We start from the raw sequence: 24,097 nt of genomic DNA on the forward strand, positions 1-24,097 counted from the left end.
GTTTATTCCGTTTGTCATTCCGAATGAAAGAATTTTGTGTGCATGTATACACTCATTTCTCTTTAAGTTCATTCCGGTCTTTCTGCTCGTTTCCTTGCCCTTCTGGCGCGATGACATATATAGTGCGCATAGCAACGAGCTGCATAGCAATGGGCTGAGATAGAGCAGTCGGACTCGTTGCGCTCACCGGTTTCCATTCGCCACAGTACGGTCTTCTACCTCCCTTCTCCTCCTCAGCAGACGAAGCATTAGCAGAACAAGGTTGTTGTCGTACTGCTGCTTCAAGAATATAAGCAAAACACGCCCGAAAAAGGCACTAAGAACAGCGGCGTCGAGGACTACAGTGTTTTCTTCCGGTAAACGTAAACACGTAACATCTGCCCCGCCCCCTAACCAATCAGAAACCTTCCCTGTCCCAAACCTTGCGCAGACCTGAATAAAGGCGATTAAACTGATCTCCCATTAAACCCTCATTTGGAATGAATATTTCCCATGTAAACTACCTGGAAAAACTTTAATTCTGAATGATTTCATTCAGATTTATTTCACTCCGAATGAGAAGCCATCATGTAACTGTAGCCACTGTGTGTTTGCTTGCCTAATAGGCTTCTGGCGTGCAGAGAGGGCAGACTGGACACCCGCTGCAGAGTTCATTCTGTCTGAATAGTCCCATTTGATAATATGGGCACCTGGGGGGAAGCAGGTAGTGCTTTCTGGTGACCAGTAGATGGCTACTCCTAAAAGTACCAAGTTTGTTATCCAAGCCTGGCTGTCAGTCACCCCAGATGGGACTCGAACCCACAATCCCTGGCTTAGGAGGCCAGTGCCTTATCCATTAGGCCACTGGGGCTGCACAAATACAAAAACACCAGCTTTTGATGGCTTCCACTACAAAGTGACTATATGAGAGGCTCTTCATGACATAACAATGGCCCCTGATTGTGCTGTGGCAGTAACAGAGACAACAACAAGGATAAAGACAAACACGAAGAGGAGGAGGAAACTGTAAAACTGCAAAACATACAGAAGTTGTAATCCCCAAGGTAGCTTAACTGTGGTTGCTTTGCACCACAAGTACATTACTGACATTTCTGTCTTTAGAAAGGCAGTCCAAAAATTTCATTCATGGCAATAAGTGTTCTTGTTCTGGCCCAGGAAAATGGCTTTAATGACTCTGTGGCTCTGTGGGGAGGTTACCCAAGCAGGGGACTACAATAACAAACTGAGGCTGTGGAGTTTGAAAAACATAGGCATTAATAAGACAGGGAGGGTTCTGGTGAAAGATGCCATTGAATTGCATTGTGGGAGGTGTAGGATCGAGTGTTACTGGAGCTTGACTCGTAATAGAAACTAAAAGTCAGGATATCTGGGGCTCTACTGTGTCGATTTTGACCATTTTTTAAAATCTGTGTAATCTCTGCAAGTCTCCCATGAGTGCAACACTAGCTCAATGACTACATTGAAAGTAGCTTTGCAAAATTGTAGTTTAAATGACATCTGTCAAATCGTATAATTATGTCATTACAAAACTGTTTAAACAGTGCATACAAATTAGTAGATCGTTGTAGATCATTCAGTCTGTGTAATTTTCATACGATTGAATGGGAAATCGAATATTTCCTTTAAGCTATTGTAAACTTAGGTCATAACAGAGGTTGTAGTAGAGATGATACAGAATCAGACAAACCCACCAGTTAAACAATCAGAGCTGTTAGTCTGACAGAGAGAAAAAGAGAGGTCCTTTCACTGTCTGAGAGATTTGTCCTGTTTGGCGAAGTGTAATCAGACTGACTGACCAGACAGCTTCATGTGTCTGGAGAAAAAAACAGCTTTAAATACTTAAATACATGCCTGATTACCTCCTAAACCCCCATCTCTCTCTTAATTACCAAATTATCCCAGTTATTCACTCAAATTTCATGTCGCACATATGCAGGACTGGGCTAACACACACACACACACACACACACACACACACACACACACACACACACACACACTTGAGTGTAATGAGTCCATTATTCCAGCCATTCAGTGGACGGTAGTGTGATTTTCTTAATGATAGATGGCAGTTAGAGATAGCGTCTCTGTACCACACACACATAGGCACAAAAGGGACATTTTCCTTCCTTTACTCATTCTTAACTATTGGGACAAAACCTTACCTTTTTGGAGGTTTTGATTTTTACACTTTAATCAGGCTGGTAAAATATATTTTAAAGATCAAAGTCTAAACTATTAAACTTCGTAACGGGCCAACCTCCCAGTGATTTACTTTTTTCTTAGATAACATACATGATTGATGTCGGAGGTAAGATCTGACGGAGTTGACGTCTTATGGAGTTGACAAAAAGTTAGATATTTATTAATTTCACAGTGGTTGTGGTGAGTAGCCATTTTATTTATTAAAGTCGCTTAGAGTTTTCTTAATGCCAATCACTCTACTTGTTTTTTAAACCATAATTTTTATTTATTGTTGATTTAGACGGGCTACAGAGTTGTCATGGTTGAGACACACCTGATAGCAATAATATTTAATGAATTTACCAAAAAACAGAAAGCTTACCAGTACTTAACTAGCATTCCTGCCTTTTTGGAAACCAGGAAGTGATACAGGACTCCTTTGAATATAGCTTACTCCTTTTATGCCCAAGTAAATGATGTTTTTGTTGAAATCTGACAAAGTTGGCAAAAGTCTGGGGAACATCTTCAACATTTTCACGAAAATATATTTTAAAAAACTTGACTGAAGTTGTGAACTCTTGTCTGAGACAAGGTTGTTGTCTGGCACAGGGCAAGTTTAGAAGTAATAAAAATGAAAGCAAATCAAAATATTTTTTAAATCACATTTATTTCATACATATAAATCCTCTGAAAATAATGTTTCACCCCAGAAATGAAGTTAGTGTGTTAATAAGTTACAGTTTTAAGTTGTTTAAGGGTTAAACTATTGAACAAATTACTTGCAAGAACATGCACAAAAACATTCAAGACGCACACACATACACAGTAAAGGATCATACATACCATTTTGCACACATACACTCTAGAGCTGCAACGAGTAATCAATTAGTTATCAACTACTATTTTAATAGCCAACTAAATTGATAACAAAGTAATCAGTGTGGGTAAAAGAAAAAAAAAGGTCAAAGGTCATTGATTCCAGCTTCTTAACAGTAAACTGAATATCTTTTGTTTGTGGCATAAATAAGACATTTGAGGGCGTCATCTTGGACTTTAGGAAACACTGATCAACATTTTTTACCTTTTAGCAACATTTTATAGACCGAACAAGTAATAGATAAATCATGAAAACTAAAGTTGCAGCCCTAATAGACAAGCAGGTATGTGAAAAAAATGTATCAATGGAAAGGTCTTATACATACTTGTATAAAGAGACACACACATATACACACACAACCTGAACTGCTGTCACAGTTCCACCTGCAGCTGCTTTCAAACTCATAATTGTCACATAAGAATATAAAGATTCATCATCACAACCACAGAGTAAAGCTCTATAAACGCCTCAGAGGAGGTTTGGATGGTTTATTAAGTCACTGTGAATCTATTTTCCCACATGGAGAGAGTCATGTTTTATTCATACAGCATTCGCTGAGCGAATTGGTTGGCCGTCGACATTTAATGTTAATCAGTCACCGGAGAGTATTTCAGTTGAATCATATGAGTTTGTTTGGCATGAGTGGAGACTTTGGCTTTGACCTTTGACCTCTATACTGCTGATTACTTGTGATGGTTGTAAGTCAGGCGTTTACACTTATCCTGCTGTGTCCCCCGGTGTCTTTCTGGAGAAATGCCCAACTCATAATGTAAATGCAAATGAGTCCTTTTCAATTTCGTGCTATTAGCATGCAAATTGCTTGGTTATACTAAACGTTAGATTAGTTCATCAGTGTCCAAATGCATGTTTGCCCATGTGCATGTTTATAAAATTCAATTTAGATTTCAGAGGGAAAAAAAACATTGCTAAAAATAAAAGCTGCAGTTTGAATATATATTCAAATACTTACTTTACTCATTTTTATCTGTGTGACTTTATGAAGATAAAGCCCAGGTGCTGCCCAGCCATCCCCAGAGACAATACTGTTGAAGAAATTTAAGGAGCCATAAACAGCTGCTTCCAGACAAAACTCAGATGAGCTGTCTGTTTTTAATAAAGTGGAAGGACGCAGTGTGGCTGTGTTGTCTGGGAGAGAAAGGAGCCCACAGACACACAAAACAGCAGCAGATTTGGCCACTGTTGGACTCCCATCTAAACCAGATTCAGAGTAAATGCTGGTAAAACTTTAATATCTCCTTCACTAGAAAGGGGATTCAATATGAACTCACTCATAGTATCTAAATACATACCAGCTGTTTTTAATGAAATTGTAAAAGGCTACATCAAATATCCTCAACATATAAATGATAGTTTATTGCTTTTAAATCGTCTGTTAAAAGTATTAAAAGAGAAAAAGGGCTTGTGACATACGCCAGCAAATATCTGCTAGATGATGCAAATGAGCAGGCATATCTGGGTGCTGGTAAGATGGAGGGAAGTTTCCCTATATTTTGTTTACACATACTGCCCACATTGTTATGATACAAGGCTGGTTGAAAATCGGCGAAGTATCCCTCTAACTACAACATCACTATGAAACACGGGAGGTTTTTGGCAGTGTAGTGCTGAAATTACTTAAAATGTACTTTGTGGATTAAAAGTGAAAGCAGTTCTGACTTGGCAGGTTGTTTCCTCTAATTTTTCTAGGCTGTAATTAGAAATCATCTCTCAAGCATCTATGTAATTTGGCAGTTGTAATCATACGGTATTTAGGATTTATGACCGACTGAGCTTATTTTCTTCTCAGGAATCCTACACTTTGATGAAACTATAATCTTTGTTACAACTCTCAACAGATGACATGTACCAGGATATGTTTGGCCCCAGTTTTATATGATCTGTTGTATGTTTATAAATTTATTTTGTGGTGTTGAGGTTCGTAGTGTATGTTGTACATCTTCCTCCACTTTCCCCCAACATCACCTTTCTCGTCTCTCTGTGTACTAATAAAGCACAAAAGCCTTCAGAGTGATATTAAAAATCAAGAGATATTTCATTATTCATTTATTCTTTCAGATCTGTTTCTATCTAGGCCAGTGCTTTCCAGGCTCAGGGCTGGGGATGTTGCTGAGATGTGGATTTCACTGGGACGGTTATCTGGCACAGAATCAGGCTATTCTCCATTATTAATTTTAATGGAGGCAGTCCCCAACAGTGGCGCTACCATTGCTTGTCACTATTGAAGTCAAACGGCAGCTGTTTGCTCGTCCCACACCTCAGAAAAGAGTCAAGTTAGGCAACAGCTTTCTTTTGTAGAGGACCTTATTTTGCAGGTGGTGGGAATACTAATTTGGCAAAATATAAAGTATAGCTGTAACTGAGATTCTTAAAAGACTTTAGCTTCTTCACTTCTGTGTAATATCACTTTCCCAGAATATTTGGAGGGTCTAATAAAATGTTCTTGCAGCCAAACTTTAGGCTCTTATTAAAACATAAAAAACCCTGATTAAGGGGCTCGGAGCTTGAGGGTTTTCTCCTCTCTCTGGACAGAGACAGTGAAAGGAGTCTAATTACACCCTTGCTTTGGCAACAACAGCCCCTGACAACAGTGGACAAACTGTAAATTTACCCTCGAGAGGTTTCTGGTGTTAATATCAGAGGTTATCTTTAGCCTGAAGCCTGTAATTAAGCAAAAACCCCACCAGCTTCATATTTCCTCTATTTCCCTGAAGTATTAATTTGCTCCAATCGGCCCTGCTCTCAGTAATCTAGAGTTTCTCACTTCTCCTCAGTGGTTCTTACTGTGTGTCAGCATTTCTTTCCTATACAACTTTCAAGAGCCATGAGAAAAGTTTTCACTCCTATTACTCAGGTGCTGTACACAAGTGGTCAGGGGATTAAATCGTTTATGAGCTAAGGCAAAATAAATCAATCATTTTACTGATATTGGCTGGAAAAAGTTTTAGTGAACCTGATGTGGATGACTTGGGTTGTTTCTCTTTTAAACTGTGTGCAGACGTATATATTTTCCACTGCATTCCTTTCACTTTAGCTGCATGACAGAATTTAATCCACAAAGACACACTTGACTGGTGGGCCAGCTGGAAGCCAGAAGTAGTCAGGATCAGTAGTGCTAAGACCAGCTCTAACCAGCACTTTACCTCATTAGCTGTAGATTACGGGCAGGCTGGAGAGATGCAGGATATGAAGGCGTGTAGACACGTAGCGGACACTCAGAGGTTCATTCCCAAAGGAAATATCAAGCTGTCACCATTTCTACAATGATTGCGGAGAATTTGATCGATTGAGTGTAAGATAACTTAAAGATACTACGCAGGATTTTCCTTAAAATCAATGTCAAGACCTATACAAAGGTAGTCCCTCTCAATCATCACTTAGCACCCACCTGAAGTGTGTGATGGTGTATTTTTCTGCAGAGACTCTGCCCTGTTTTTTCTCATGTTCTTCTTATTTTCCGTGTTTGAGATAGGCATGTAACCCCACAGCACTCGGGTAAGGTTGGGGCTTTATTAACAAAAGATAGCAACCAGCTGCCAGACAGTAAGCAGTAGGCATCCAAGAGACAAAGCTCAGAAGAAACCCAAATATGGCGAGGCAAAATTCCCAAACAAGGATGAATCTGGGGTTGGCTTTTACTTTAACTTTCACTGGTGAGCGTGTTTACAAACAGTAACCAACAACCCTGCCTATTATACCTTTAAAGGAAAATGGCAGCTTACAGACTCCAGTCAAGCCTCAGATTAGCGCACAAGATCTTTAACCCTCTGTGTTAGCTATCAGACATTCCCATGGCTACGTAAACAAGATGAAACCATAAGAATCGAGAATCAGATTCTTGTGGTCTCTGTCTATTTTGTCAGTGATGGAAACATCAGACAAGTGCCACAAAAGGTTGGAAGTCAGACTTCCTTTTCCTGTTTAAATAGAACCAGGACTTATCAGAAAATAGGGAGGATGTACAACAACAGATAATGGTTTTTATCATCTGGCTGGGCATTAAAGTGGAGATTTGTCATAAATTTGACCCTCAAAGTGGATTGTAAATATAAATCTGAACTCACTGTAGTCATCATGACTATCAATAACCATCAAAGGGCAGCTACTTTTTTATGGTAGCCCATTTTTCTGATGTAGAGATATTGTTATCGCCCATTTGCCGGAGCAAATGTCCACATAGCATACCGAATGTCTCACATGGTTTGATGCTGAGCCAAGAAATAGAAGCCAGAGTTTAGAGACTGCAGTGATTTTTAACTCTGATGGATGCGGACATACAGAAACCCTAACAAAGTGTCATCTTAAGTCTCATGCAGTTTAATAGATGCTGATGATTTTGCTGCACAGAGTACTCACTAATCTGTGAGTCCACACTAGTGATTTTCTTGAGTATCTGTCACCAGTCCAGGCCACTAAGGGTGATTGTGTCCTCTTGGGATAAGACAATTTGAGTTGTAGACCTCAAATCTCAGCCTCACCAGCATGAAGTGGTACTTATTCATGTACTTTAAAGCTTTGAAGTCAAGCTTTTTTAGGAATAGGGACAGCTTTTCAAATCCTAAAAGTGTGCGTGCAGGGGAAAAAATAATAATTTAACTCAGGCGTGTGATGGTTTGTTGTTGCAAGTGAGGCTATTGTTTTGGGAGGATTTTGCAAGTCCTCATACCAAAAAAGCTTATAACCATATTGATAAGATGAAAACACACCATGCTACTTTGTCAAAGTCAGAGTGGATCAGCTTCATCATCGTTTAAGGAAACCACAGTTGAATGCTGGCAGGAGATGCAACGTTGACTGAGATCATCTGCAGTCTATTCTCTGGGTCTTTTTCATCAGAATGAGAAATAAATATTGTGTTTTCAAATCCCCAAATTAATTCAAAATATTAGAATGAGAAAAAAATGACTTGTTATAGCTGCTAATCAAAAACGTCTGCGTGTAGCACTGAGCAAACCATTTAACCACCAACATTGTTCTGCACCGCGCGCCTCCCACATGAGACTGTACACAACTGTGTGAATGTGAAGCAGAGAAAACAATGAGTGTTCTCAGTGAACCCGCTCTTAGATAAATAAAGATGAAAAAGATAAAAAGCAAACAGTAAATGGACTCTGATGTGTGTACGCAGCAGCACGGCGACCCGGGCCAAGCAGTCTGATGATGATGAATAATCATACACGCCGAGGTCGGAGGTCAAGCCGTCCACGTGGGTCTGGTCTGTCTGAGACACAGTCCAGATGTGGTGCGTCTGTGTGTTTGGCTATAATGTTTCTGTGGTATGGGTTGTGGGTGTGGGTGTGTGTGTGTGTGTGTGTGTGTGCGTGGGCACATATGTATGTTTGAATGTGTGAGAATTTGAATCCATGTGAAAAAGGAAGAAGCAATACGCAGAGAATTGGTGCATGTGAATGATGAACAATGTTGATTTTTTTTACTCTGTAGGAACAGATACATAACCATAGAACAACGGTGCCCAACGCAGAGGCAAGATGCCAATTAGAGGATAAATCTGACAGGTGGCGAGATGATTAACATCATGTAAAATGATGCAATGAGTGATGCTAGCATCAGACTACAAGATGTCAGCCTAATGCTGGTCAGATCTGACGATGTGAGGCATCAGGACTAAAAACTGAGCATTGGGCTTGACACATTGTCATGTTATCCTTCGTTAGGCACCTTACTCTGCATCTACGATACTTCACAAGACCCCAATTGAAAGACAGGCATGTTAGACCTTTCAATGTCATTATTTTTGATTTTACTGATTCTCGAAAATTATCTCTTTTGCCTGGTCAACTTTACACATTATTAAAGTTGTGAGAGACCACAAGCTATGATTGATTGGGACTTGGGAATTTAAGCCACCAAGAACACCCGATATCAGTGGAATTTTAAGAAAGATGGCAACGTAAAATGTGAATTTTTCGTTTTTCCATCCACTATTTTTATGCCTATATTGGAAGTTGGTTCATCATGAGAAGCAGCAGGTGGTGCTAATTCTCCTGTCAGGTGTCACTGCAGAAAAGGGTGTGACAAAATGAGGTAATTAAAAGAGCGCCAGTCAGAAATAGAGAGTTTTGAACCACTAATATTACCGCTATGTGCTGTGGGAGGAGTTCTGGTAACAACCCTGTGTACATAAGCATGTTAAAAGCCTCAAGAGATGATTAAGAGAACTTGCAGTGGCCTGTACAATGACGATACATCGTGACTGTATCATTATTTATTCACTGAATATGTTTCCATTGCACTTAGTCACATGTTCCGTATTATTTATATGCCAACTTTTCCACCTCACTCATGAGTAAAACCTTTTTTTGCAATATTTTGAGATTATTGCGTTTTTTTCCTCTCAAATTAAAAATGCACATAAAAACAAATGGATGGAAAGGCACCTTGTGAGATTTTATAACTACTGTATCGATGTAGACAAGTGTGTTAAAAATGATTTTTGTGTGTGGGTGCACATGCTTGTGCATGTCTCCACATGAGTGCCCATCTGTGTGCCTATAGGCTTTGTTCCCAGGCTTCTGCAGGCCTCCTGCTGTAATTGCAACAGTAATTGGTGAAGTGATAACCCCATTTCCACAGGAAATGTGCCCCGGTTTCCTCACCCCCCGCCCCCATTATCCCCCTCTGGTGGCGCAGCTAACAAAGTCCTCCCCCTGGGAACATTGCACCAGACAGCTAAAGTTCCCTGGGGCTCGGAGAGTACACGAACAGACGGACAAAGACAGTCACAGAAGCAAAACTACACACATGTGCAGCTCACAAACACACTCACTTGGACATAGTCGATGCTGTAGGCTGTGGGGGAATAATTGGAGAGATTAAAGTGTCGCTTGTGTGTGTGCATGCAGCAAAAAATGGTGTGTCTGGATGTACAACAAGGAGAACTCGCTGTAAAACACCAGGAAAATAACAAAGTTGGACTCCCATGAGTGAGATAACGACTGAAAGAGAGACTTGATTCTTTCATCATCCTTTTTTTCATTTGTATCTTATAGTGTGTGTCACTCATATTTCACTGTGCCATTGCAAACTCCTGCAAGGCTTACAGAACTATTTTTATATTTTACTTGATGCGTGTTGCAAGTCCTGCACTCACTTGGGAAAGTTTCCTCCCTAAAACTTGTTATTGCTCATACACTGTGGAATAACTAGCACTGCCTGCGTGAAAATAAAATTATCAAACATCCCACCTGTTCAGCAGTGAGCATATCTGGTCATCATCTCAGAACTGATGTGTTGTGAGGCCAACATGGAAAGCATGCTGTAACTTATGGAAGTAGTGCAGATCTCACTGTACAAAAGAGTGCACTCTCAGTATTCGATAATTGAGGCATCCCACAGCCAGTGACCATCTTATGAGAATCTCTGGCTTTACCTCTTTAGTACTGTTGCTATGGTTACTTGAAAACCAATATACTGTAGGTTGAGCACTGATATTAAACTTTTGACCAGAACTGCTGTATGTTTGAGGTTTCTTGACAAAGACTTTTAGCAGATACCAGCCAGCCAAGAGAATTGAGCATGTTGTCACGCCATCAGTTACCTTTACTTTTAATTAGGAAATATGTTTAACAAATTTATCAAGAGGAATACCTCTTTGTCGTCAGCGCCTTTTCCATCTGAGATTCTTCTGAAGACTGGTGGACAGCAGGTTACAACTGGTGTACCATCTGAGGTTCACTGCATTGTGTCTGAATCTATCTTTTCAGTGTAGCTATGATGGCACCCATAGCTGCTGCTGAACTATTCATATAGATTATAATTGCGTAATTCTCCCAGTAAAAGACTGTTAGCAGAGGATGGTTTCGATGCATCGACCTCTGGGTTATGGGCCCAGCACGCTTCCGCTGCGCCACTCTGCTGTAAACCACCCCAGATGGGACTCGAACCCACAATCCCTGGCTTAGGAGGCCAGTGCGACTCGAACCCACAATCCCTGGCTTAGGAGGCCAGTGCCTTATCCATTAGGCCACTGGGGCTTGATGTAAAGCCACCAACAACAGGTTTAGCAGAAACATTGTCTTTAAATAATACGACAGTGGCTCCTGAGGTCGCCATGGCAGTGGCAGAGGTGACACAACTAGAGATAATGTAACTCACAGTGATATTGGCTTGGGCTAGAGACAGAGTGCTTTATCCAGTAGGCCATGGGGGCCTCATAGAACACAAGCTGACCAGTTTTGTTAAGACACAGTAGCCCTCTTTACAAAGCAATGGCACTAGAGGGCTGCTACAAAGTTCTTTCACTACACAAAACCAAACAATGGGGTGTTATTTTAGGTAGCATGCTGGCATTCAGTAAACAGAAGAGGAGTGACGGATGTGATGTGTAACACAACAGCGTCAGCATCTACTGTGACATATCTATGTCCGGCATATAAATGGCATAACATGGCAATAGCAATCATTCCTATTATGTGGGGGTTAATCTCATTCTTGCAGGGTAAGGAGCTCCTGAACCTCATTGTTTCCCAAATTTTGCAGAACTTTTTGACTCTTGATGTTATTTTTTGAGTTAGTTGCAAACTGTTCTTAAATCTCCCAGTGGTGGGTTGCACACATAACATGTCATCAGAGCATCACACCCATCCCATCGCTGCACCACTCTGCTGTAAGACACCCCAGATGGGACTTGAACCCACAATCCCTGGCTTAGGAGGCCAGTGCCTTATCCATTAGGCCACTGGGGCTACACTTTCATTGCCAGCCTTCACGGCGTGTCTGTGCAGTAGAAAGATGGTAATACTTTTGGATTTGTTACTACATGATCAGAGACAAAGGGCTGTGGCATTGGCTTTTGACCACCAGAATGCACTACACCACACCGGCTCCCACTGGCAGGCGATGTGATGTGAACTTGTCCATGTTGACACAGCAGAAAATATGACAAACAATCTCAAATTATGGTTAAACTGTTCACTAAAATATGTTTATGAAAGCATTTGAGAGGAGAAATTGGCAACACAGTAACAGACTCTAGGTCCATATTAAATCAGCACTGCTTAGTGTTGGAGGTTAATCTGAGTTTGATCTGAGTCTCTCTTGATCTGCTTCTATACTCTGTGTCTGTGTTTGTGTACATATGAGAATGAGGATGCACAATCTGTAGTTTGAGCAACAGACCTAGAGCCAGCAAAAAACTGCCTGATGATATGTTTCGCATTATTCATCGGATTTGTTATGGGAGATGAGCAGGGAGATCTGGTTGCTGGTAAGATGGAGGGAAGTTTACCACAGTCTATTTACACATAGTGCCCACAATGTTATTATACGAAGCTGGTTGAAAATCCCTTTAATGTCTGCACTGCATGTGATGATGCACAGAGAGCTGATCATTGGTTTAAATCGCTCGCAATTTGCCTCATCTGGGTTTAATCCGAGACAAGCTTGCCGTAACTTTTCCCTTTTGTACATCTTATTGACAAGTGTGCTGTAAAAAGCATCCTTTGAATAACAAGCAGTAAATTAAAAAAAAATATTCACTACTAAAAGACACTTAATTATGGGTTAACTAAAAAAAACAGTTTCAGTCTAAACAACATTTGAAAGACAGCTGGATCAGCACAACACAAGCTTCATTCTTCTGCTTTAGGTCCAGGAGTATTTACCTGCACGTTGTATGAAGTCTTTTGCAGTCTTTCTGCTCATGCACAGGTGTGGTCATTCACAAGCATGCTAGCACACATATACATTGCTGTGTGTGTGCGTCTGTGTGTCGAGCAGTGCAGGAATGTTCTTAGCTGTATCACACGCCACACATTTTCTCTAATCACATTGAGGTCCATCAGAGCTCCCATGACCAGAAGCCTTTAATCTAATGTTCACCATGGATAAAAATACCTACCGCTAGCCCACACATACATGTAAGCACACAAACAGTAAATAAACAAAAACAGACACTGATGGAGGCAAATACAGACAGGCAGACACTTGCACCACTATAAAGGAGCCTTTCACGCACAGACGTTTCAGTGTGTGTGTGTGTGTGTGTCTGCGTGTGCGTGCATGCACCAGTAGGATTATGTCTTAGCGTCTCTGTTCTTTTACGTCTTAACCTTCTCCGCCTTTGATTCCCAGTGACAGGAGTCAGAGGCCAATTGGCCCGGATCAGAGGTCACGACCCTCGTTGACCTCGCTGTCAACTGAATGCTGCTAAGACTGGCTGCACTCAGCAGGCACGTGTGTGTGCGTGTGTTTGCATGTGTGTATGTGTGTGCAGAATGAGCAAATTGTGCTGCTTTCAATGAAGATAAAGGCTGTTTTTGCTATTATAATTACCTATTTTATACACATTTCTATATCTTTATCTTATCTTGATTGGCTTTTATGATTAAAGTTATATGCTATAACTTACAATACTGGCACCTTTGACAGAAGGCCAGAACTCGTACCTGTGGTTTGTTGAACTTTTGACGATGTTAGACAATGAAAATGTGCTTAAAACATTCAAGCAAAATCCTTTATGACATTGTCAACTGAAATTCTACCTCTACCTAAAACGCTGCGGTCGTCACTGTCTCCAGCCATCCAGTTATAGTGGAAAAAGGGCGGGACAAATACCACATAACCCGCCGTATGAGAGGACAAATACAAGTGCTTAACAACGACAATTGCCGTTTCCAGCTGGGAAAAGAAATGCTTTTGGTGGACACACGGTCTTATTAAAGTAACATTAGTGATTGTCCAGCCAATGAGAATGTAGTTGGACAGTAGCATATAGACCAACCCATCGACCAACTGACTAGAATATGACAGCCCCAGAATTTAGCACCACACTAATATCAAACCCACTATCTGTCACCAAAAATGATAATTGGCATTTCCAAACAGTCTCAACTTTAAGCTAAAAACAATGGTGAAAGTTAAAAGTCAATATTTTTGCTATGAAACTCATGATAAAGAGCGCTCAGGAGACATTTGTGAAGTTACAGGATAGATACAAGCTACAGGATCGTTTGAGGATGCAAAAATCAGTCCTGAAGAAATATTGCACAGAGAAGTAACCATGTATTACCCAACCTTTTCACAGAATGTAATTATAGTCACTCTACTTTTTTAAACCAGCTTTCCCACAATATAGAGTGACTTCTGATATTTTTCTGATATTCTCTGCTTTAAGTTCTCCTCTCTCTGCCACATGACAACTTGCTATTTTGGTATCAGATTGTTCTTCCAGTTTTCAGTGTGATTTGAAGGCATTTGAGAGCCGAGACTCATTGTTAAAAAAAATCAATTTTACTGTAATTCAGAGTTTCTGAAAAGGCTGCAGAGTTGGAGAACAAGATTGCCTCTGGGTCGATAAAATCATCAAACCCACACAGACGAATGCTGAAAATTTCACTGCCACTTTCACCGCCACTTACATAAGCACTCATTCACAAGTTATTGCAGACCGCGAGGTGAATTGGTTGACCTCTCCTGACCGTATGTGGTTAATAATGGCTGAAGAGTTTAATTTAGAGTTGGCTGCTGTGTTTGTTAATATCCTGTTGAATGTTGGTGGTGACTGATAGCCAGGCTTTGTGGCACAGATGACGGCTTTTTATATCCTGAACATGGTATGCTTGAATGTGTGTGTGTGTGTGTGTGTGTGTGTGTGTGTGTGTGTGTGTGTGTGGGCGCGCGCACGCCCTTCCATTAACTAAATAGCTTTGATGTCTTGGAAAAACACTCCATTATTCCAAACTGCCCTCTGTTTTTTAGCCAAAGTGTTGATGAGAGATGTGGGCCAAATCATTCATCTGTATGTGTGTGTGTGTGTGTGTGTGAGAGAGAGAGAGACAGAGAGAGAGATATTAGGAGGGTGTGTGGAGTGGGTGAGGAGGCAAGGCCAAGAGACACCCCTCTACACACCACAAACACCCCCTCGCAAATTATGTCGGCATGGTTGCTGTTTCTATGGCAACTGTCCCAAGAGTAAGGGTGGGGTGGGTGCAGCTGGTGTTTCTCGACTGAGTCAGGGGCGAGCGTGTGTGTGTGTGTGTGTGTGTGTGTGTGTATGGTGGGGTAAAGAATGTGGGTTTTTTTATACTGAATAAGAGCCATTCATCGTTCTGAGGTCAAGCTGGGAGACAAAAAATTTCCAAAAATTCGGTGCATGTGTGATGCTGTGTGCAGGATAAAGAAGTTGTATTTAAACCAAGGGAGTGTGTGTGTGTGTGTGTGTGTGTGTGTGTGTGTGTGTGTGTGAGAGCTAAATCTAAATTTGTTTGTCTTGAACATGTGCTGCTGACTCACAGTTACACTTACTTTGAATCTTTGCAAATGTATATGTGTGTGTGTGTGTGTGTGTGTGTGTGTGTGTGTGTTCCCTCTTACAGATCCGAGTGTCACCAGCCCTCTTTGCTGTATTGCTGATTTAATGCACTCTAAAGTGAGGATGTGAGCTGGATTTCAGCCTGTCTGACCCAATAGGATCTTGTGATGCTCACAGATGCTGAATGTCACTGGTGTTTCCACTGCAGACTTGGTTTCATATTCAATTAAGCTGAGCCTTTATATTGAATTAAGCAAGGTCATAGCGCTCTTGTGGCACCCAGACTATAATTCAGATGAAGTACCTGATGCTTAAGTTGGCTGAGCAAAGCATGAATTCCACCAGGGTTAGATTACCTCTGGAAAAAGTAGCAGAAACGTCTTATCTTCAAATGAAGTCAGGAGGTTATAGTTTCAAATTAAGAGGTGGAGTGCAGGATATGCTTGGAATTCAAATAGTTGAACCTTTGAAAACATTATCAAGTGACTGACAACCAAGCGGCAGCCTCAGTGAATGAAAAATGAAGCCAAGATGGAAGTGTCAAAAACTGCAGTCCTTTGAATGGCCACTTAAGGCTGGCTCCAAAACTTTATAGCAAAATTAACATGTTGACAGCCTGCCTATCACGGTAGCTACATTCATTATTTTTACAGGAAATGGCTATGTCTATAAAAACATCAGTGCATGTCACAACCCGCAGACTTAAAGCTATCAGAATTCTTTTCCCATTTACAAAACGGCGAGTCATGTCTTCTTTGATGACTAAACGAATGGGGTGGTGAAACATAATGTAAGAATGTAAACATGATGCATGTTACCTACTCTGAAATAGGAGCTAAAAAAGTCCCTCTAAACAATCTAAGAACTGTGATCATTCCTAGTTCTTACAATGCAGACACAACAAAAAGCTAAAAAAACTTAAAACAATGGAAAAGTTCCTCCGGTCCGAAAACACCCAGTGCTTTTTGAAAGTAGGTTTCACAGCTCAGGGTCATACAAAAAGGAGCAATGTTTACAGCCTTTGATTAATAACCATAGTTTCGTCATCATTCCAATTGGCTATCAAAAGGTTTTGCTGTTAGAATTCGTTGCTAAGATGTGGTGGGGGGTGTGAGGATTCTGCTTGAACAAACAAACAAATATTGAACAAAGCAAACAAACGTCACAGTTCTGTTGAATTCAGTGTGTTGCTGATGCACCCACTGGGATTAATAAAGCCGAGATCAGCGTGAGGCGAAATAATTTACCTCTCTGACCGTTTGTTGAATATTAACAAAGTACCCAGCGGCTAATAAGCAGAGATTTCCTGCTGAGCTAAAGTAGAGGTTTCTAATATCTGCCTTTAGTCTGCAGAGCTCTCCTCTCCTACTGCGTCTGTCTCTCTGTTTCAGATTATGTCTCCATTTCCATTGAGTCATGCCTCCCTCTCTCTTATTTCTCCCATTGTTTCCCATCTGCTCATCCATCTCTTGTGTTTTCTCCTGACTGTCAGCATGTTGTGGTTCCTCATTGCTGTCTCTAGCATCACTCTTTCTTTCTTCCTCTTCCTCCGTATTTCTCTGCCTCCATGACTGACTGCCTTTTACTTTTTACCTTCCTATTTGAGATTTTTTCTACTCCTTTCTTCTCCTACAGCTGCTCTGTCTTCCTTGCTTTTTCCCCTCACCCGTCATCCCTCCAATCATCATCACTCACCCTGTCATCATATTATTTTTCCTCTCACTTTTGCCTCTTTTTTCATCTGCCTCTCTCACCCCTCTCTTCCTCCTCCTCAATCCACAAATCTATCCATCATTTTTCACTCTGTTATTACACTACATTTTTCCCTCACGCTCTCGGCTACTCTTCCCCTTCATCCTCCATTCTCACTTGGTTCCACCTCCTCATCAATCCCCTCATATGTCTATCATCCCCCCAGCCCTGTCATCGCAACATGATTTTTACAGGAGCTCTCTCTTCCACCAGCGTCGACCTTTCCTGCCTAATCCCCACCTGTCTTTCCCCATTCTTCTCCTTCCTGCTCATCCTCATCATCATCCATCAATATTTATTAATTTCTTGCATCAGGATTTATTCTCCCCCCTCCCCCTCCTCTTCTCTTCCTCCTCATCTGTCTGTCATCGTGTCATGTTTTGACATTTTTCCCCTATTCTCATCTCGTAACTGTCTTCACCCATCAGACTGTTTTCATCTTCTTGTCACTTTGTCGTGTCATTTATCCCATCCTCTCTCCCTCTTTCTCCTCTTTTTGACTTTACCAACCTTTCCTATTTTACCCTCTCATATTTACCATGCAGTTTGTGTGCACAGTGAAAAATACAGACGGAAAGTTAAAAAAAAAAAAAAAGCAATGTAATCATCAGAGTCAACAAAGTTTTCTTTGGTCCAAAAGAAAAGAACTTGCAATATTTAGTTCTGCTCTGTTCTGATCACATAATTACATACCAGCCAGACACTGTGGACAAAAGTCACAGGGGCTCACAGCATGTAGCTTGTTAATTGGGCAGAGTTGTGGAAACCTGTCATTTTGATGAATTTGGACAGGGTCTGAAAAAAATCAGATTCAAGTTCCTGTACATTTATTTAAGCATGACTGACTCTTCCATGCTCTCTTTGTCTGTTGCTCAAGGAAATGGCTGAAAATGACCTTTAAGCTGCAAAACACATGAACATAGCGCCTGTGGCTTTAGGTTTATGAAGAAATGTCTGAAACCTGGGGTTTACCTCTTGGTGGCATCTTTAGTTACCTCAGTGAGAAAATCCTTATGCAACATCTGCATTGTGTGAGTGTTGAAGCTTGAAGGAATACGTCTACCACAAATTGACCATTTGTATATCAGTTAGTCATGTCGTGCCACCTTGACTTTGTGAGGAAAACTTTGTTTTTCTCTCATGCCTCCAAAGAGAACGGTGAACATATTTATTGATGATTGATTGCTTGATTGGTTGGGGACCATGTTTAACAACAGGAAAACTATATCAAAACTAACATTAACTCATGCTGTATAATCCAAGTCTCATTTATCCAATCGTATCCTCAGTACTCTCCAAACACATGCATTTTTTCCACAACCTTACTCCTTAAAACTGAACGAAAGTGAAACTTATCTGTGCTCTTTTCAAAGCCAAACTCCAAAACTAAGGTTTTTAGCAATAATCCATGTGTTTGGGAACTACTGAGCATACAACTGGATAAAATTGACTTAGATTATGTTTGTTTTCTGTGGAAGCAAGAAAAAGTTTTCATGAATCCAAGGTAACACGGCATGACTGATTTAGAAATGGTCATTTTGTGGGTGAAGTGTCCCTCTAAGGTCCAGTATGTAGGATCTTGGGGATCTATTGACATATAATATTCATAATTATGTTTACGTTGGTGTATAATCACCTGGAACTAAGAATCTTTGTGATTTTGTTAGTTTAGAATGAGCCATTTCTGTCTACATATGGAGCAGGTCCTCTTCCATGGAGTCCACCATGCTGCACCGCCGTGTTCCTACAGTAGCCCAGAACAGACAAATCAAAGTAATATCACCACAACGTCACCATAGTTTCTCCTGCATGCTTGAAAAGGGAGGGGTGAGAAGAGGGGTTTTGAAGTTGGTTGCAGTCTGCACCACTAGATGCCACTAAATCCTACACGGTGGACCTTTAAGTTATCTGTTAACAGAGTGCTGCTGTCACTGTTTGGCCTGCAGGACACTGGTACTATTTAAGACTTTAATAGACTCGTCTTTTTGGTCATAGGTTATTCTAAATCTTAACAAAGACTACCACAGTTATTTCACAAGGGGACAGACGCCTGCTTTTTTTAGCAGTCCAGTGTGGATATTTGGTACTTTGAATGGTCTTGACCTCAGTATTAATTTGAAGAAACTGATGCGCTGTATGCAACAGTAATATGTATGCATGTGGTATGTTGACAGGGAGTTTACCCTTTCTCTCACCCCAGTCTGCCTCTTACCATCCCTGCATCAGTCCTTGTATTTTTTATTCAGTCTGTCACCATTTCATGGCCCTTCTCAGCGGTCTCCTCTCATTTCTTTCTCAGTCTTTCAGATCGATTTCCAGCACCTCAGCAGTGTCCCACTTCTCACCACGTCCGTCAAGCTCTGCATTTAACTGTTCTCCTTCCCTTCCTCTCGGTGTTCACTCCTCAACACATTTCATTCATCTACAGTATAAGACTCTATTCTTTTCCATACTCTTTTCGAACCATGTGTTTTTTCTTTTTTTATATCAAACCCACATGTCAACTAACGTGATATGTAGCATATAAAGAACAGATACAGCAGAGTGTTAAAGGTATTCAGAGTCATTCATTACTTTTTTCTTAGATCCCACATCTGCTTCAGACTGCTGCAGTTCGGGTAATTGCCATGTGTTTGGAGAGGCACGGCTGTGTGGGCAAAATTTATAGAATAAGAGGCAGCCACAGTGATGTGTCAGCAAACAGATTTTTGATGGATAGATTTCTGTTTGTGGGGTTGTAAATGTGTCAAAGCAGAGGTACCGTGGGAAGAAGTTTTATTTTTGCGTTTCATAACTATTTGATAACTCGACTTTGACAACAGGATAGTGCTGGCTAATTTCAACATTTTTTCGTTTCATCAGTGGGGAAGAAGTTAAACAGGTTTTAACTTTATCAGATTGCACTGAAATCTGATAGAGACAGCCATGTCTGTGCAAACACAAACTACATTAGTCAGCTTTCTGCTGCAGGTTTACATTCGCTGTTGATCCTTGTAAAAGTGAATTTGTAATACACTCTATACTTCAACATCAGCCCAGATGCCAGAAGAAAATGTTGGCAATGTAAATTTCGGCAAACCACGGATACATTAAATTTGTATGTTTCATATTATCATATCAGCGCTTCTTCTCAGAGACAGAGTTCAGATTACATATATATGAGCAGAGTTTCTCATCTGGAGGAGGGTTGGTAGATGGCGTGAGACCAAGGCAAGACGGCAGACCACTGCAGACCACTTTTTGAGGCTAGTGGTGTTTGTGGTGATAAGGAGATATCCGGGACATTTCTGTTCATAGCTGTGGTAACAAAACCGGGTATTTTAAGCCAAAACATGATCTTTTCCTAACCCTAAGTTTTAACATACTTTCTACATACACAACATACAATTTAACTTACCCGTGGATTGCAGAAACATACGATGTCGCCATTTATTCTGGCAGTTGGTTTGTCAACATCCGGCACCTCCTGTGTGATTCAGTGAGGTAGAGCTGCTAGGTTTGAATAATTGATTCTCAGTACAGGCCAACCATGCTGGAAGTTAACACCGCGTTGATACTGTAAGGAATATCGACCAGATTATATTCTGAATGATCTTTGTGTCAGTTCAGATTCAGCTGCTTGAGGAAACACACTGAGTTTGAGAGAAGTTATCCATCACTGCAGAGGAAGAAGCAGCACATGAATGCTCACCACTTGAAGGATCCAAAACTATACATGTTCTCTCTTTTAATAAGAGAGAACTGAGCTCTCTGCCGCAGTGAAAGATGATAAATCATTAATATCTCCCATAAATCTTCCCCTGAGTGAACCAATATTGTGTGCTATAGCTACACCGGGCAATAATGTATGCTAATTACAAGCTGTGTTATTATCACGTATTTCTCCTTAGGGTCTGGTTTATACACTTAGATTGGAAAATGAACTCTTCTGCTTCTCGTCCCTTTGGTATCATTTGGTATAAAGTGTCGCAGAGCGGCCAGGTTGCCAAACAAGAGTATGCTGTGTGCATTTTACTAACATTATGGGCCAAACTTTTTTGGGTTTTGAAGTTCAAACAGTGTTTTATAAGCGCTTTCTGCCTCTCGGTGCTATTTAGAGCTGCCAATGTGTGAAGCCATGCCTGGTGTTGCTTTAAAGCCTATATGTTTATATGCTTTTAGCTATGTGAGCCGATGCCAAGTCCAATCCTCTGAAGAACACTTGGCAGTTGAAATACAAAAGTTAACACAAGAGAGACGGACGTGCGATGTTCTCATAGTTCTCATAGTTTACACGGTGTATCAGTGTAATCATTTAAGAAACATTTAATCTGCGCACTTGTTATCTGGGCTTCCAGATTGCTTGTTATCACACAATCTGTCTGGAGATGCAGATCAGGTACACTGTGTCTGTGTTTGTTTATTCACCAAAGATATGTTGCAGTTTCTTTTGTTTGACCGAGTGTCCAGCGTGATAAGAGAAATGAAGCTGCAAGACAAACAGTAGTGCGTTTGATAGATGATGCAGGTGTGGGAAAGTTTGTGACTTTGACCAACATGTCACTTTATCTGATTGTCTATTGAAAAAATTGTTTGCTTCATAAGTGGCCTCATAAACTCCGACCATCTGTTACTTAAACAGACATTTACATTAAGTTTTATGTGTGTTTTTTTTTTTTCAAATTTTCCATGGGGAACTTAAAAACTGGCTCTACTCCCCTCTGTGGAGCTGGAGTCAGGAGTTGATTAGTTTACTTTAACTTAGCTTAAAGACTGGAAGCAGCTAGACTGGGTGTCGTTACTGCCAGTGAAACCACAACTTGTCATTTTTACATTCCCGCTTGTGTACGGATTAAAACCAACAAGATAATATGTTTCATGAGTAGGCTTTAAAGTGCTGGAGGGTGTATTTTGAAACTTCTAGAAAGCCAGTCTAGCTCTTTCCCCTTCTTTCAGTCTTTATGCTAAGCTAAGACAACAACTCGTGGCTCCTCAAGCTCCATAGTTAATGCACAAACTGACAGAGGAATCAATCTTCTCATCTAACTCTTTGCAAGAAATCACAAGTGGTGTATTTGGTGTTAATTTCTTCCAGATTGCCTTGCACATTTTCAGAATTAAACAAGGCGCTAGCCAGTCCCCACTGATTAAAAACCTTGATCTTGTTTTCCTTTCTTCTGCCTCAGAGCTGATCCAGAATGGCCGCCTGCTGACGTTGCCCCTGGTGGCCGGTGACCTGCAGTCCCTGCTGCCTGATGAAGACGGGAGGCGCCTGTACGTGGCCATGAAAGATAACCTGCTGTCTACCAGTCTGGACGACATAACGCAGAACCCACGCAAGGTTAGAGCTGCAGGACAAACACACTCACTCACATACCAAACATACAGCAGACAAGTGGATTGTTGATGAATGCTTGGAGATAAACACATCATATACACATAAACACACAGCCAAATGACAGCAGATACAGATAACTTATGTGTCAGCACTTTGATGAGACTATTTACTGATGATATGAGGAAGAGGAAAGTCACACCCCTCTGACTAATATCCTCTCTGATCGCCTATCTTTCCCTGATCCTTACTCTTATTACAGAAATGCACATCTTGTCCTCCTCAGCCTGTGTTTTCTGTTTCTTTTTTCTTTATTAACTCAAAATAAAAACTTCCCACATGGACAGAAACACTGCTTTAACCATAGAATTACAGTATCTCCCACTGTTTCATCTTTCCACCTCGATCCAATTTGGCCACTCCATTAAAGCTGCTGTGCTGTCACTGTTTGACAGAACGTCTCCAATGGATATTTGGAAAGATTTCACAAGCCTGACAAGCCCATGTTAGCTGTAAAACTTAACAGAGCCCATTGGAGTTTTCTTGTGAGCAAACAAACGCTATGCAAAGCTTGCATTCAGTTTCTCTCACCAAAACCCATTGTGTGTATCCTGCATTTGTGTACATGTATTTCCTTTCTGATGTGTTTCATAGCTTGTACTCTAAATGGCTTAACAACTACTCAGACACCCTGAATGAGGTGTAAAGCTCCTTTGTTGTCTAATTTTTTAAAATTTTCTAAAAGAGACAGATACCACCATTATGGCTTCCAGTCAGGCTCTATTTTCTGCACATTTCACACATTCCTACCTTTTCCACTGTCCATGTTCACTGACGAGCAGCAGAGCTCTTGTTGGCACTGAAGAACTATTTCGCTTTTAGAGCAGAACAGCTGAAATTTGAATCAAGTTTAAACACAGGCAAAGACAGATCAACGACACACACATTTTCAAAACCATCGGGAAACACGGCAACCTGTGTGCAGCCTGTTAATGAAGTATTTTACTTCCTGTAGACAATTTATTGATAAATTATATATTAAGCTTCCGCTTTTGTACATTTTCTGATGAAGTGCTTTAGTCAAGTTCTTTTTAAGTGTGTATTAAAATTTTAAGGACTAGGATTTTCACATGGCATCAATAATATATAGCTTCATCATATGAAGCCTAAAACCCTGAGGTAGACCCCCTCCTCTGCTCTAACAGCTCTGCTATGTCTTGATTCAGCTGGGCAAGTTCCCACCCTGACACATGTCACTCATCCTAATGAGGCTGTGTACATACTTACAGCTGGGGTAGGCAGAAATCTAGAAAAGTCGAAAAAGGCAGAATTTGAAAAAACACCATCCTCCTGCAGCTCTCCCCTTTCTGTCCGAAGCTCCTCCCACCAGATGACCACAGAGCAGTGTTTCCCATACATTGATTTACTTTATCTTATTTCAAGGTAGAGTTGCATGCAGTGCATTCACCCAGCCCGTCTTTGCCCTGTGTTCTCTCTCTCTGTTTATCAGACACACAAATGAGACAAAACTAGCTAGCCAGCACCTCACAGTCCCTCCACCTTGCTCCACACTGCCGTGTTCTGCTTCCCCAGGAGAAAATAGCGGTTCAAATTTAGCCAGCACAATCCCCCCAGCCCCGGTAGTCACAGTGCGCTGGTGGCCAGCAGCAGCGTCTGGTCT

General features: G+C 41.0%; 1 protein-coding gene and 3 non-coding genes across 6 annotated transcripts in view; 1 reads left to right on the plus strand and 3 right to left on the minus strand.

Annotated features, from left to right (window-relative positions):
• sema3h (sema domain, immunoglobulin domain (Ig), short basic domain, secreted, (semaphorin) 3H) overlaps window positions 1–24,097 on the plus strand; it is a 76,265-nt gene that overhangs the window by 9,302 nt on the left and 42,866 nt on the right. For all 3 annotated transcript variants that reach the window (XM_050066034.1, XM_050066032.1, XM_050066033.1), the window contains one exon: window positions 22,268–22,422. In XM_050066034.1, coding sequence (XP_049921991.1) covers window positions 22,268–22,422 — 155 coding nt within the window. The remainder of the gene's footprint in view (window positions 1–22,267; window positions 22,423–24,097) is intronic.
• trnar-ccu (transfer RNA arginine (anticodon CCU)) lies at window positions 778–850 on the minus strand. The gene has a single exon. It is a non-coding gene; the product is annotated as a tRNA-Arg (tRNA).
• Window positions 10,963–11,073, minus strand: trnar-ccu (transfer RNA arginine (anticodon CCU)). The gene is made up of 2 exons: window positions 11,037–11,073; window positions 10,963–10,998 (listed from the first exon to the last, which is right to left on the minus strand). It is a non-coding gene; the product is annotated as a tRNA-Arg (tRNA).
• trnar-ccu (transfer RNA arginine (anticodon CCU)) lies at window positions 11,712–11,784 on the minus strand. The gene has a single exon. It is a non-coding gene; the product is annotated as a tRNA-Arg (tRNA).

Source organism: Epinephelus moara, chromosome 16, assembly GCF_006386435.1.
Source record: "Epinephelus moara isolate mb chromosome 16, YSFRI_EMoa_1.0, whole genome shotgun sequence".
In the NCBI taxonomy this organism is placed as follows: Eukaryota; Metazoa; Chordata; class Actinopteri; order Perciformes; family Serranidae; genus Epinephelus; species Epinephelus moara.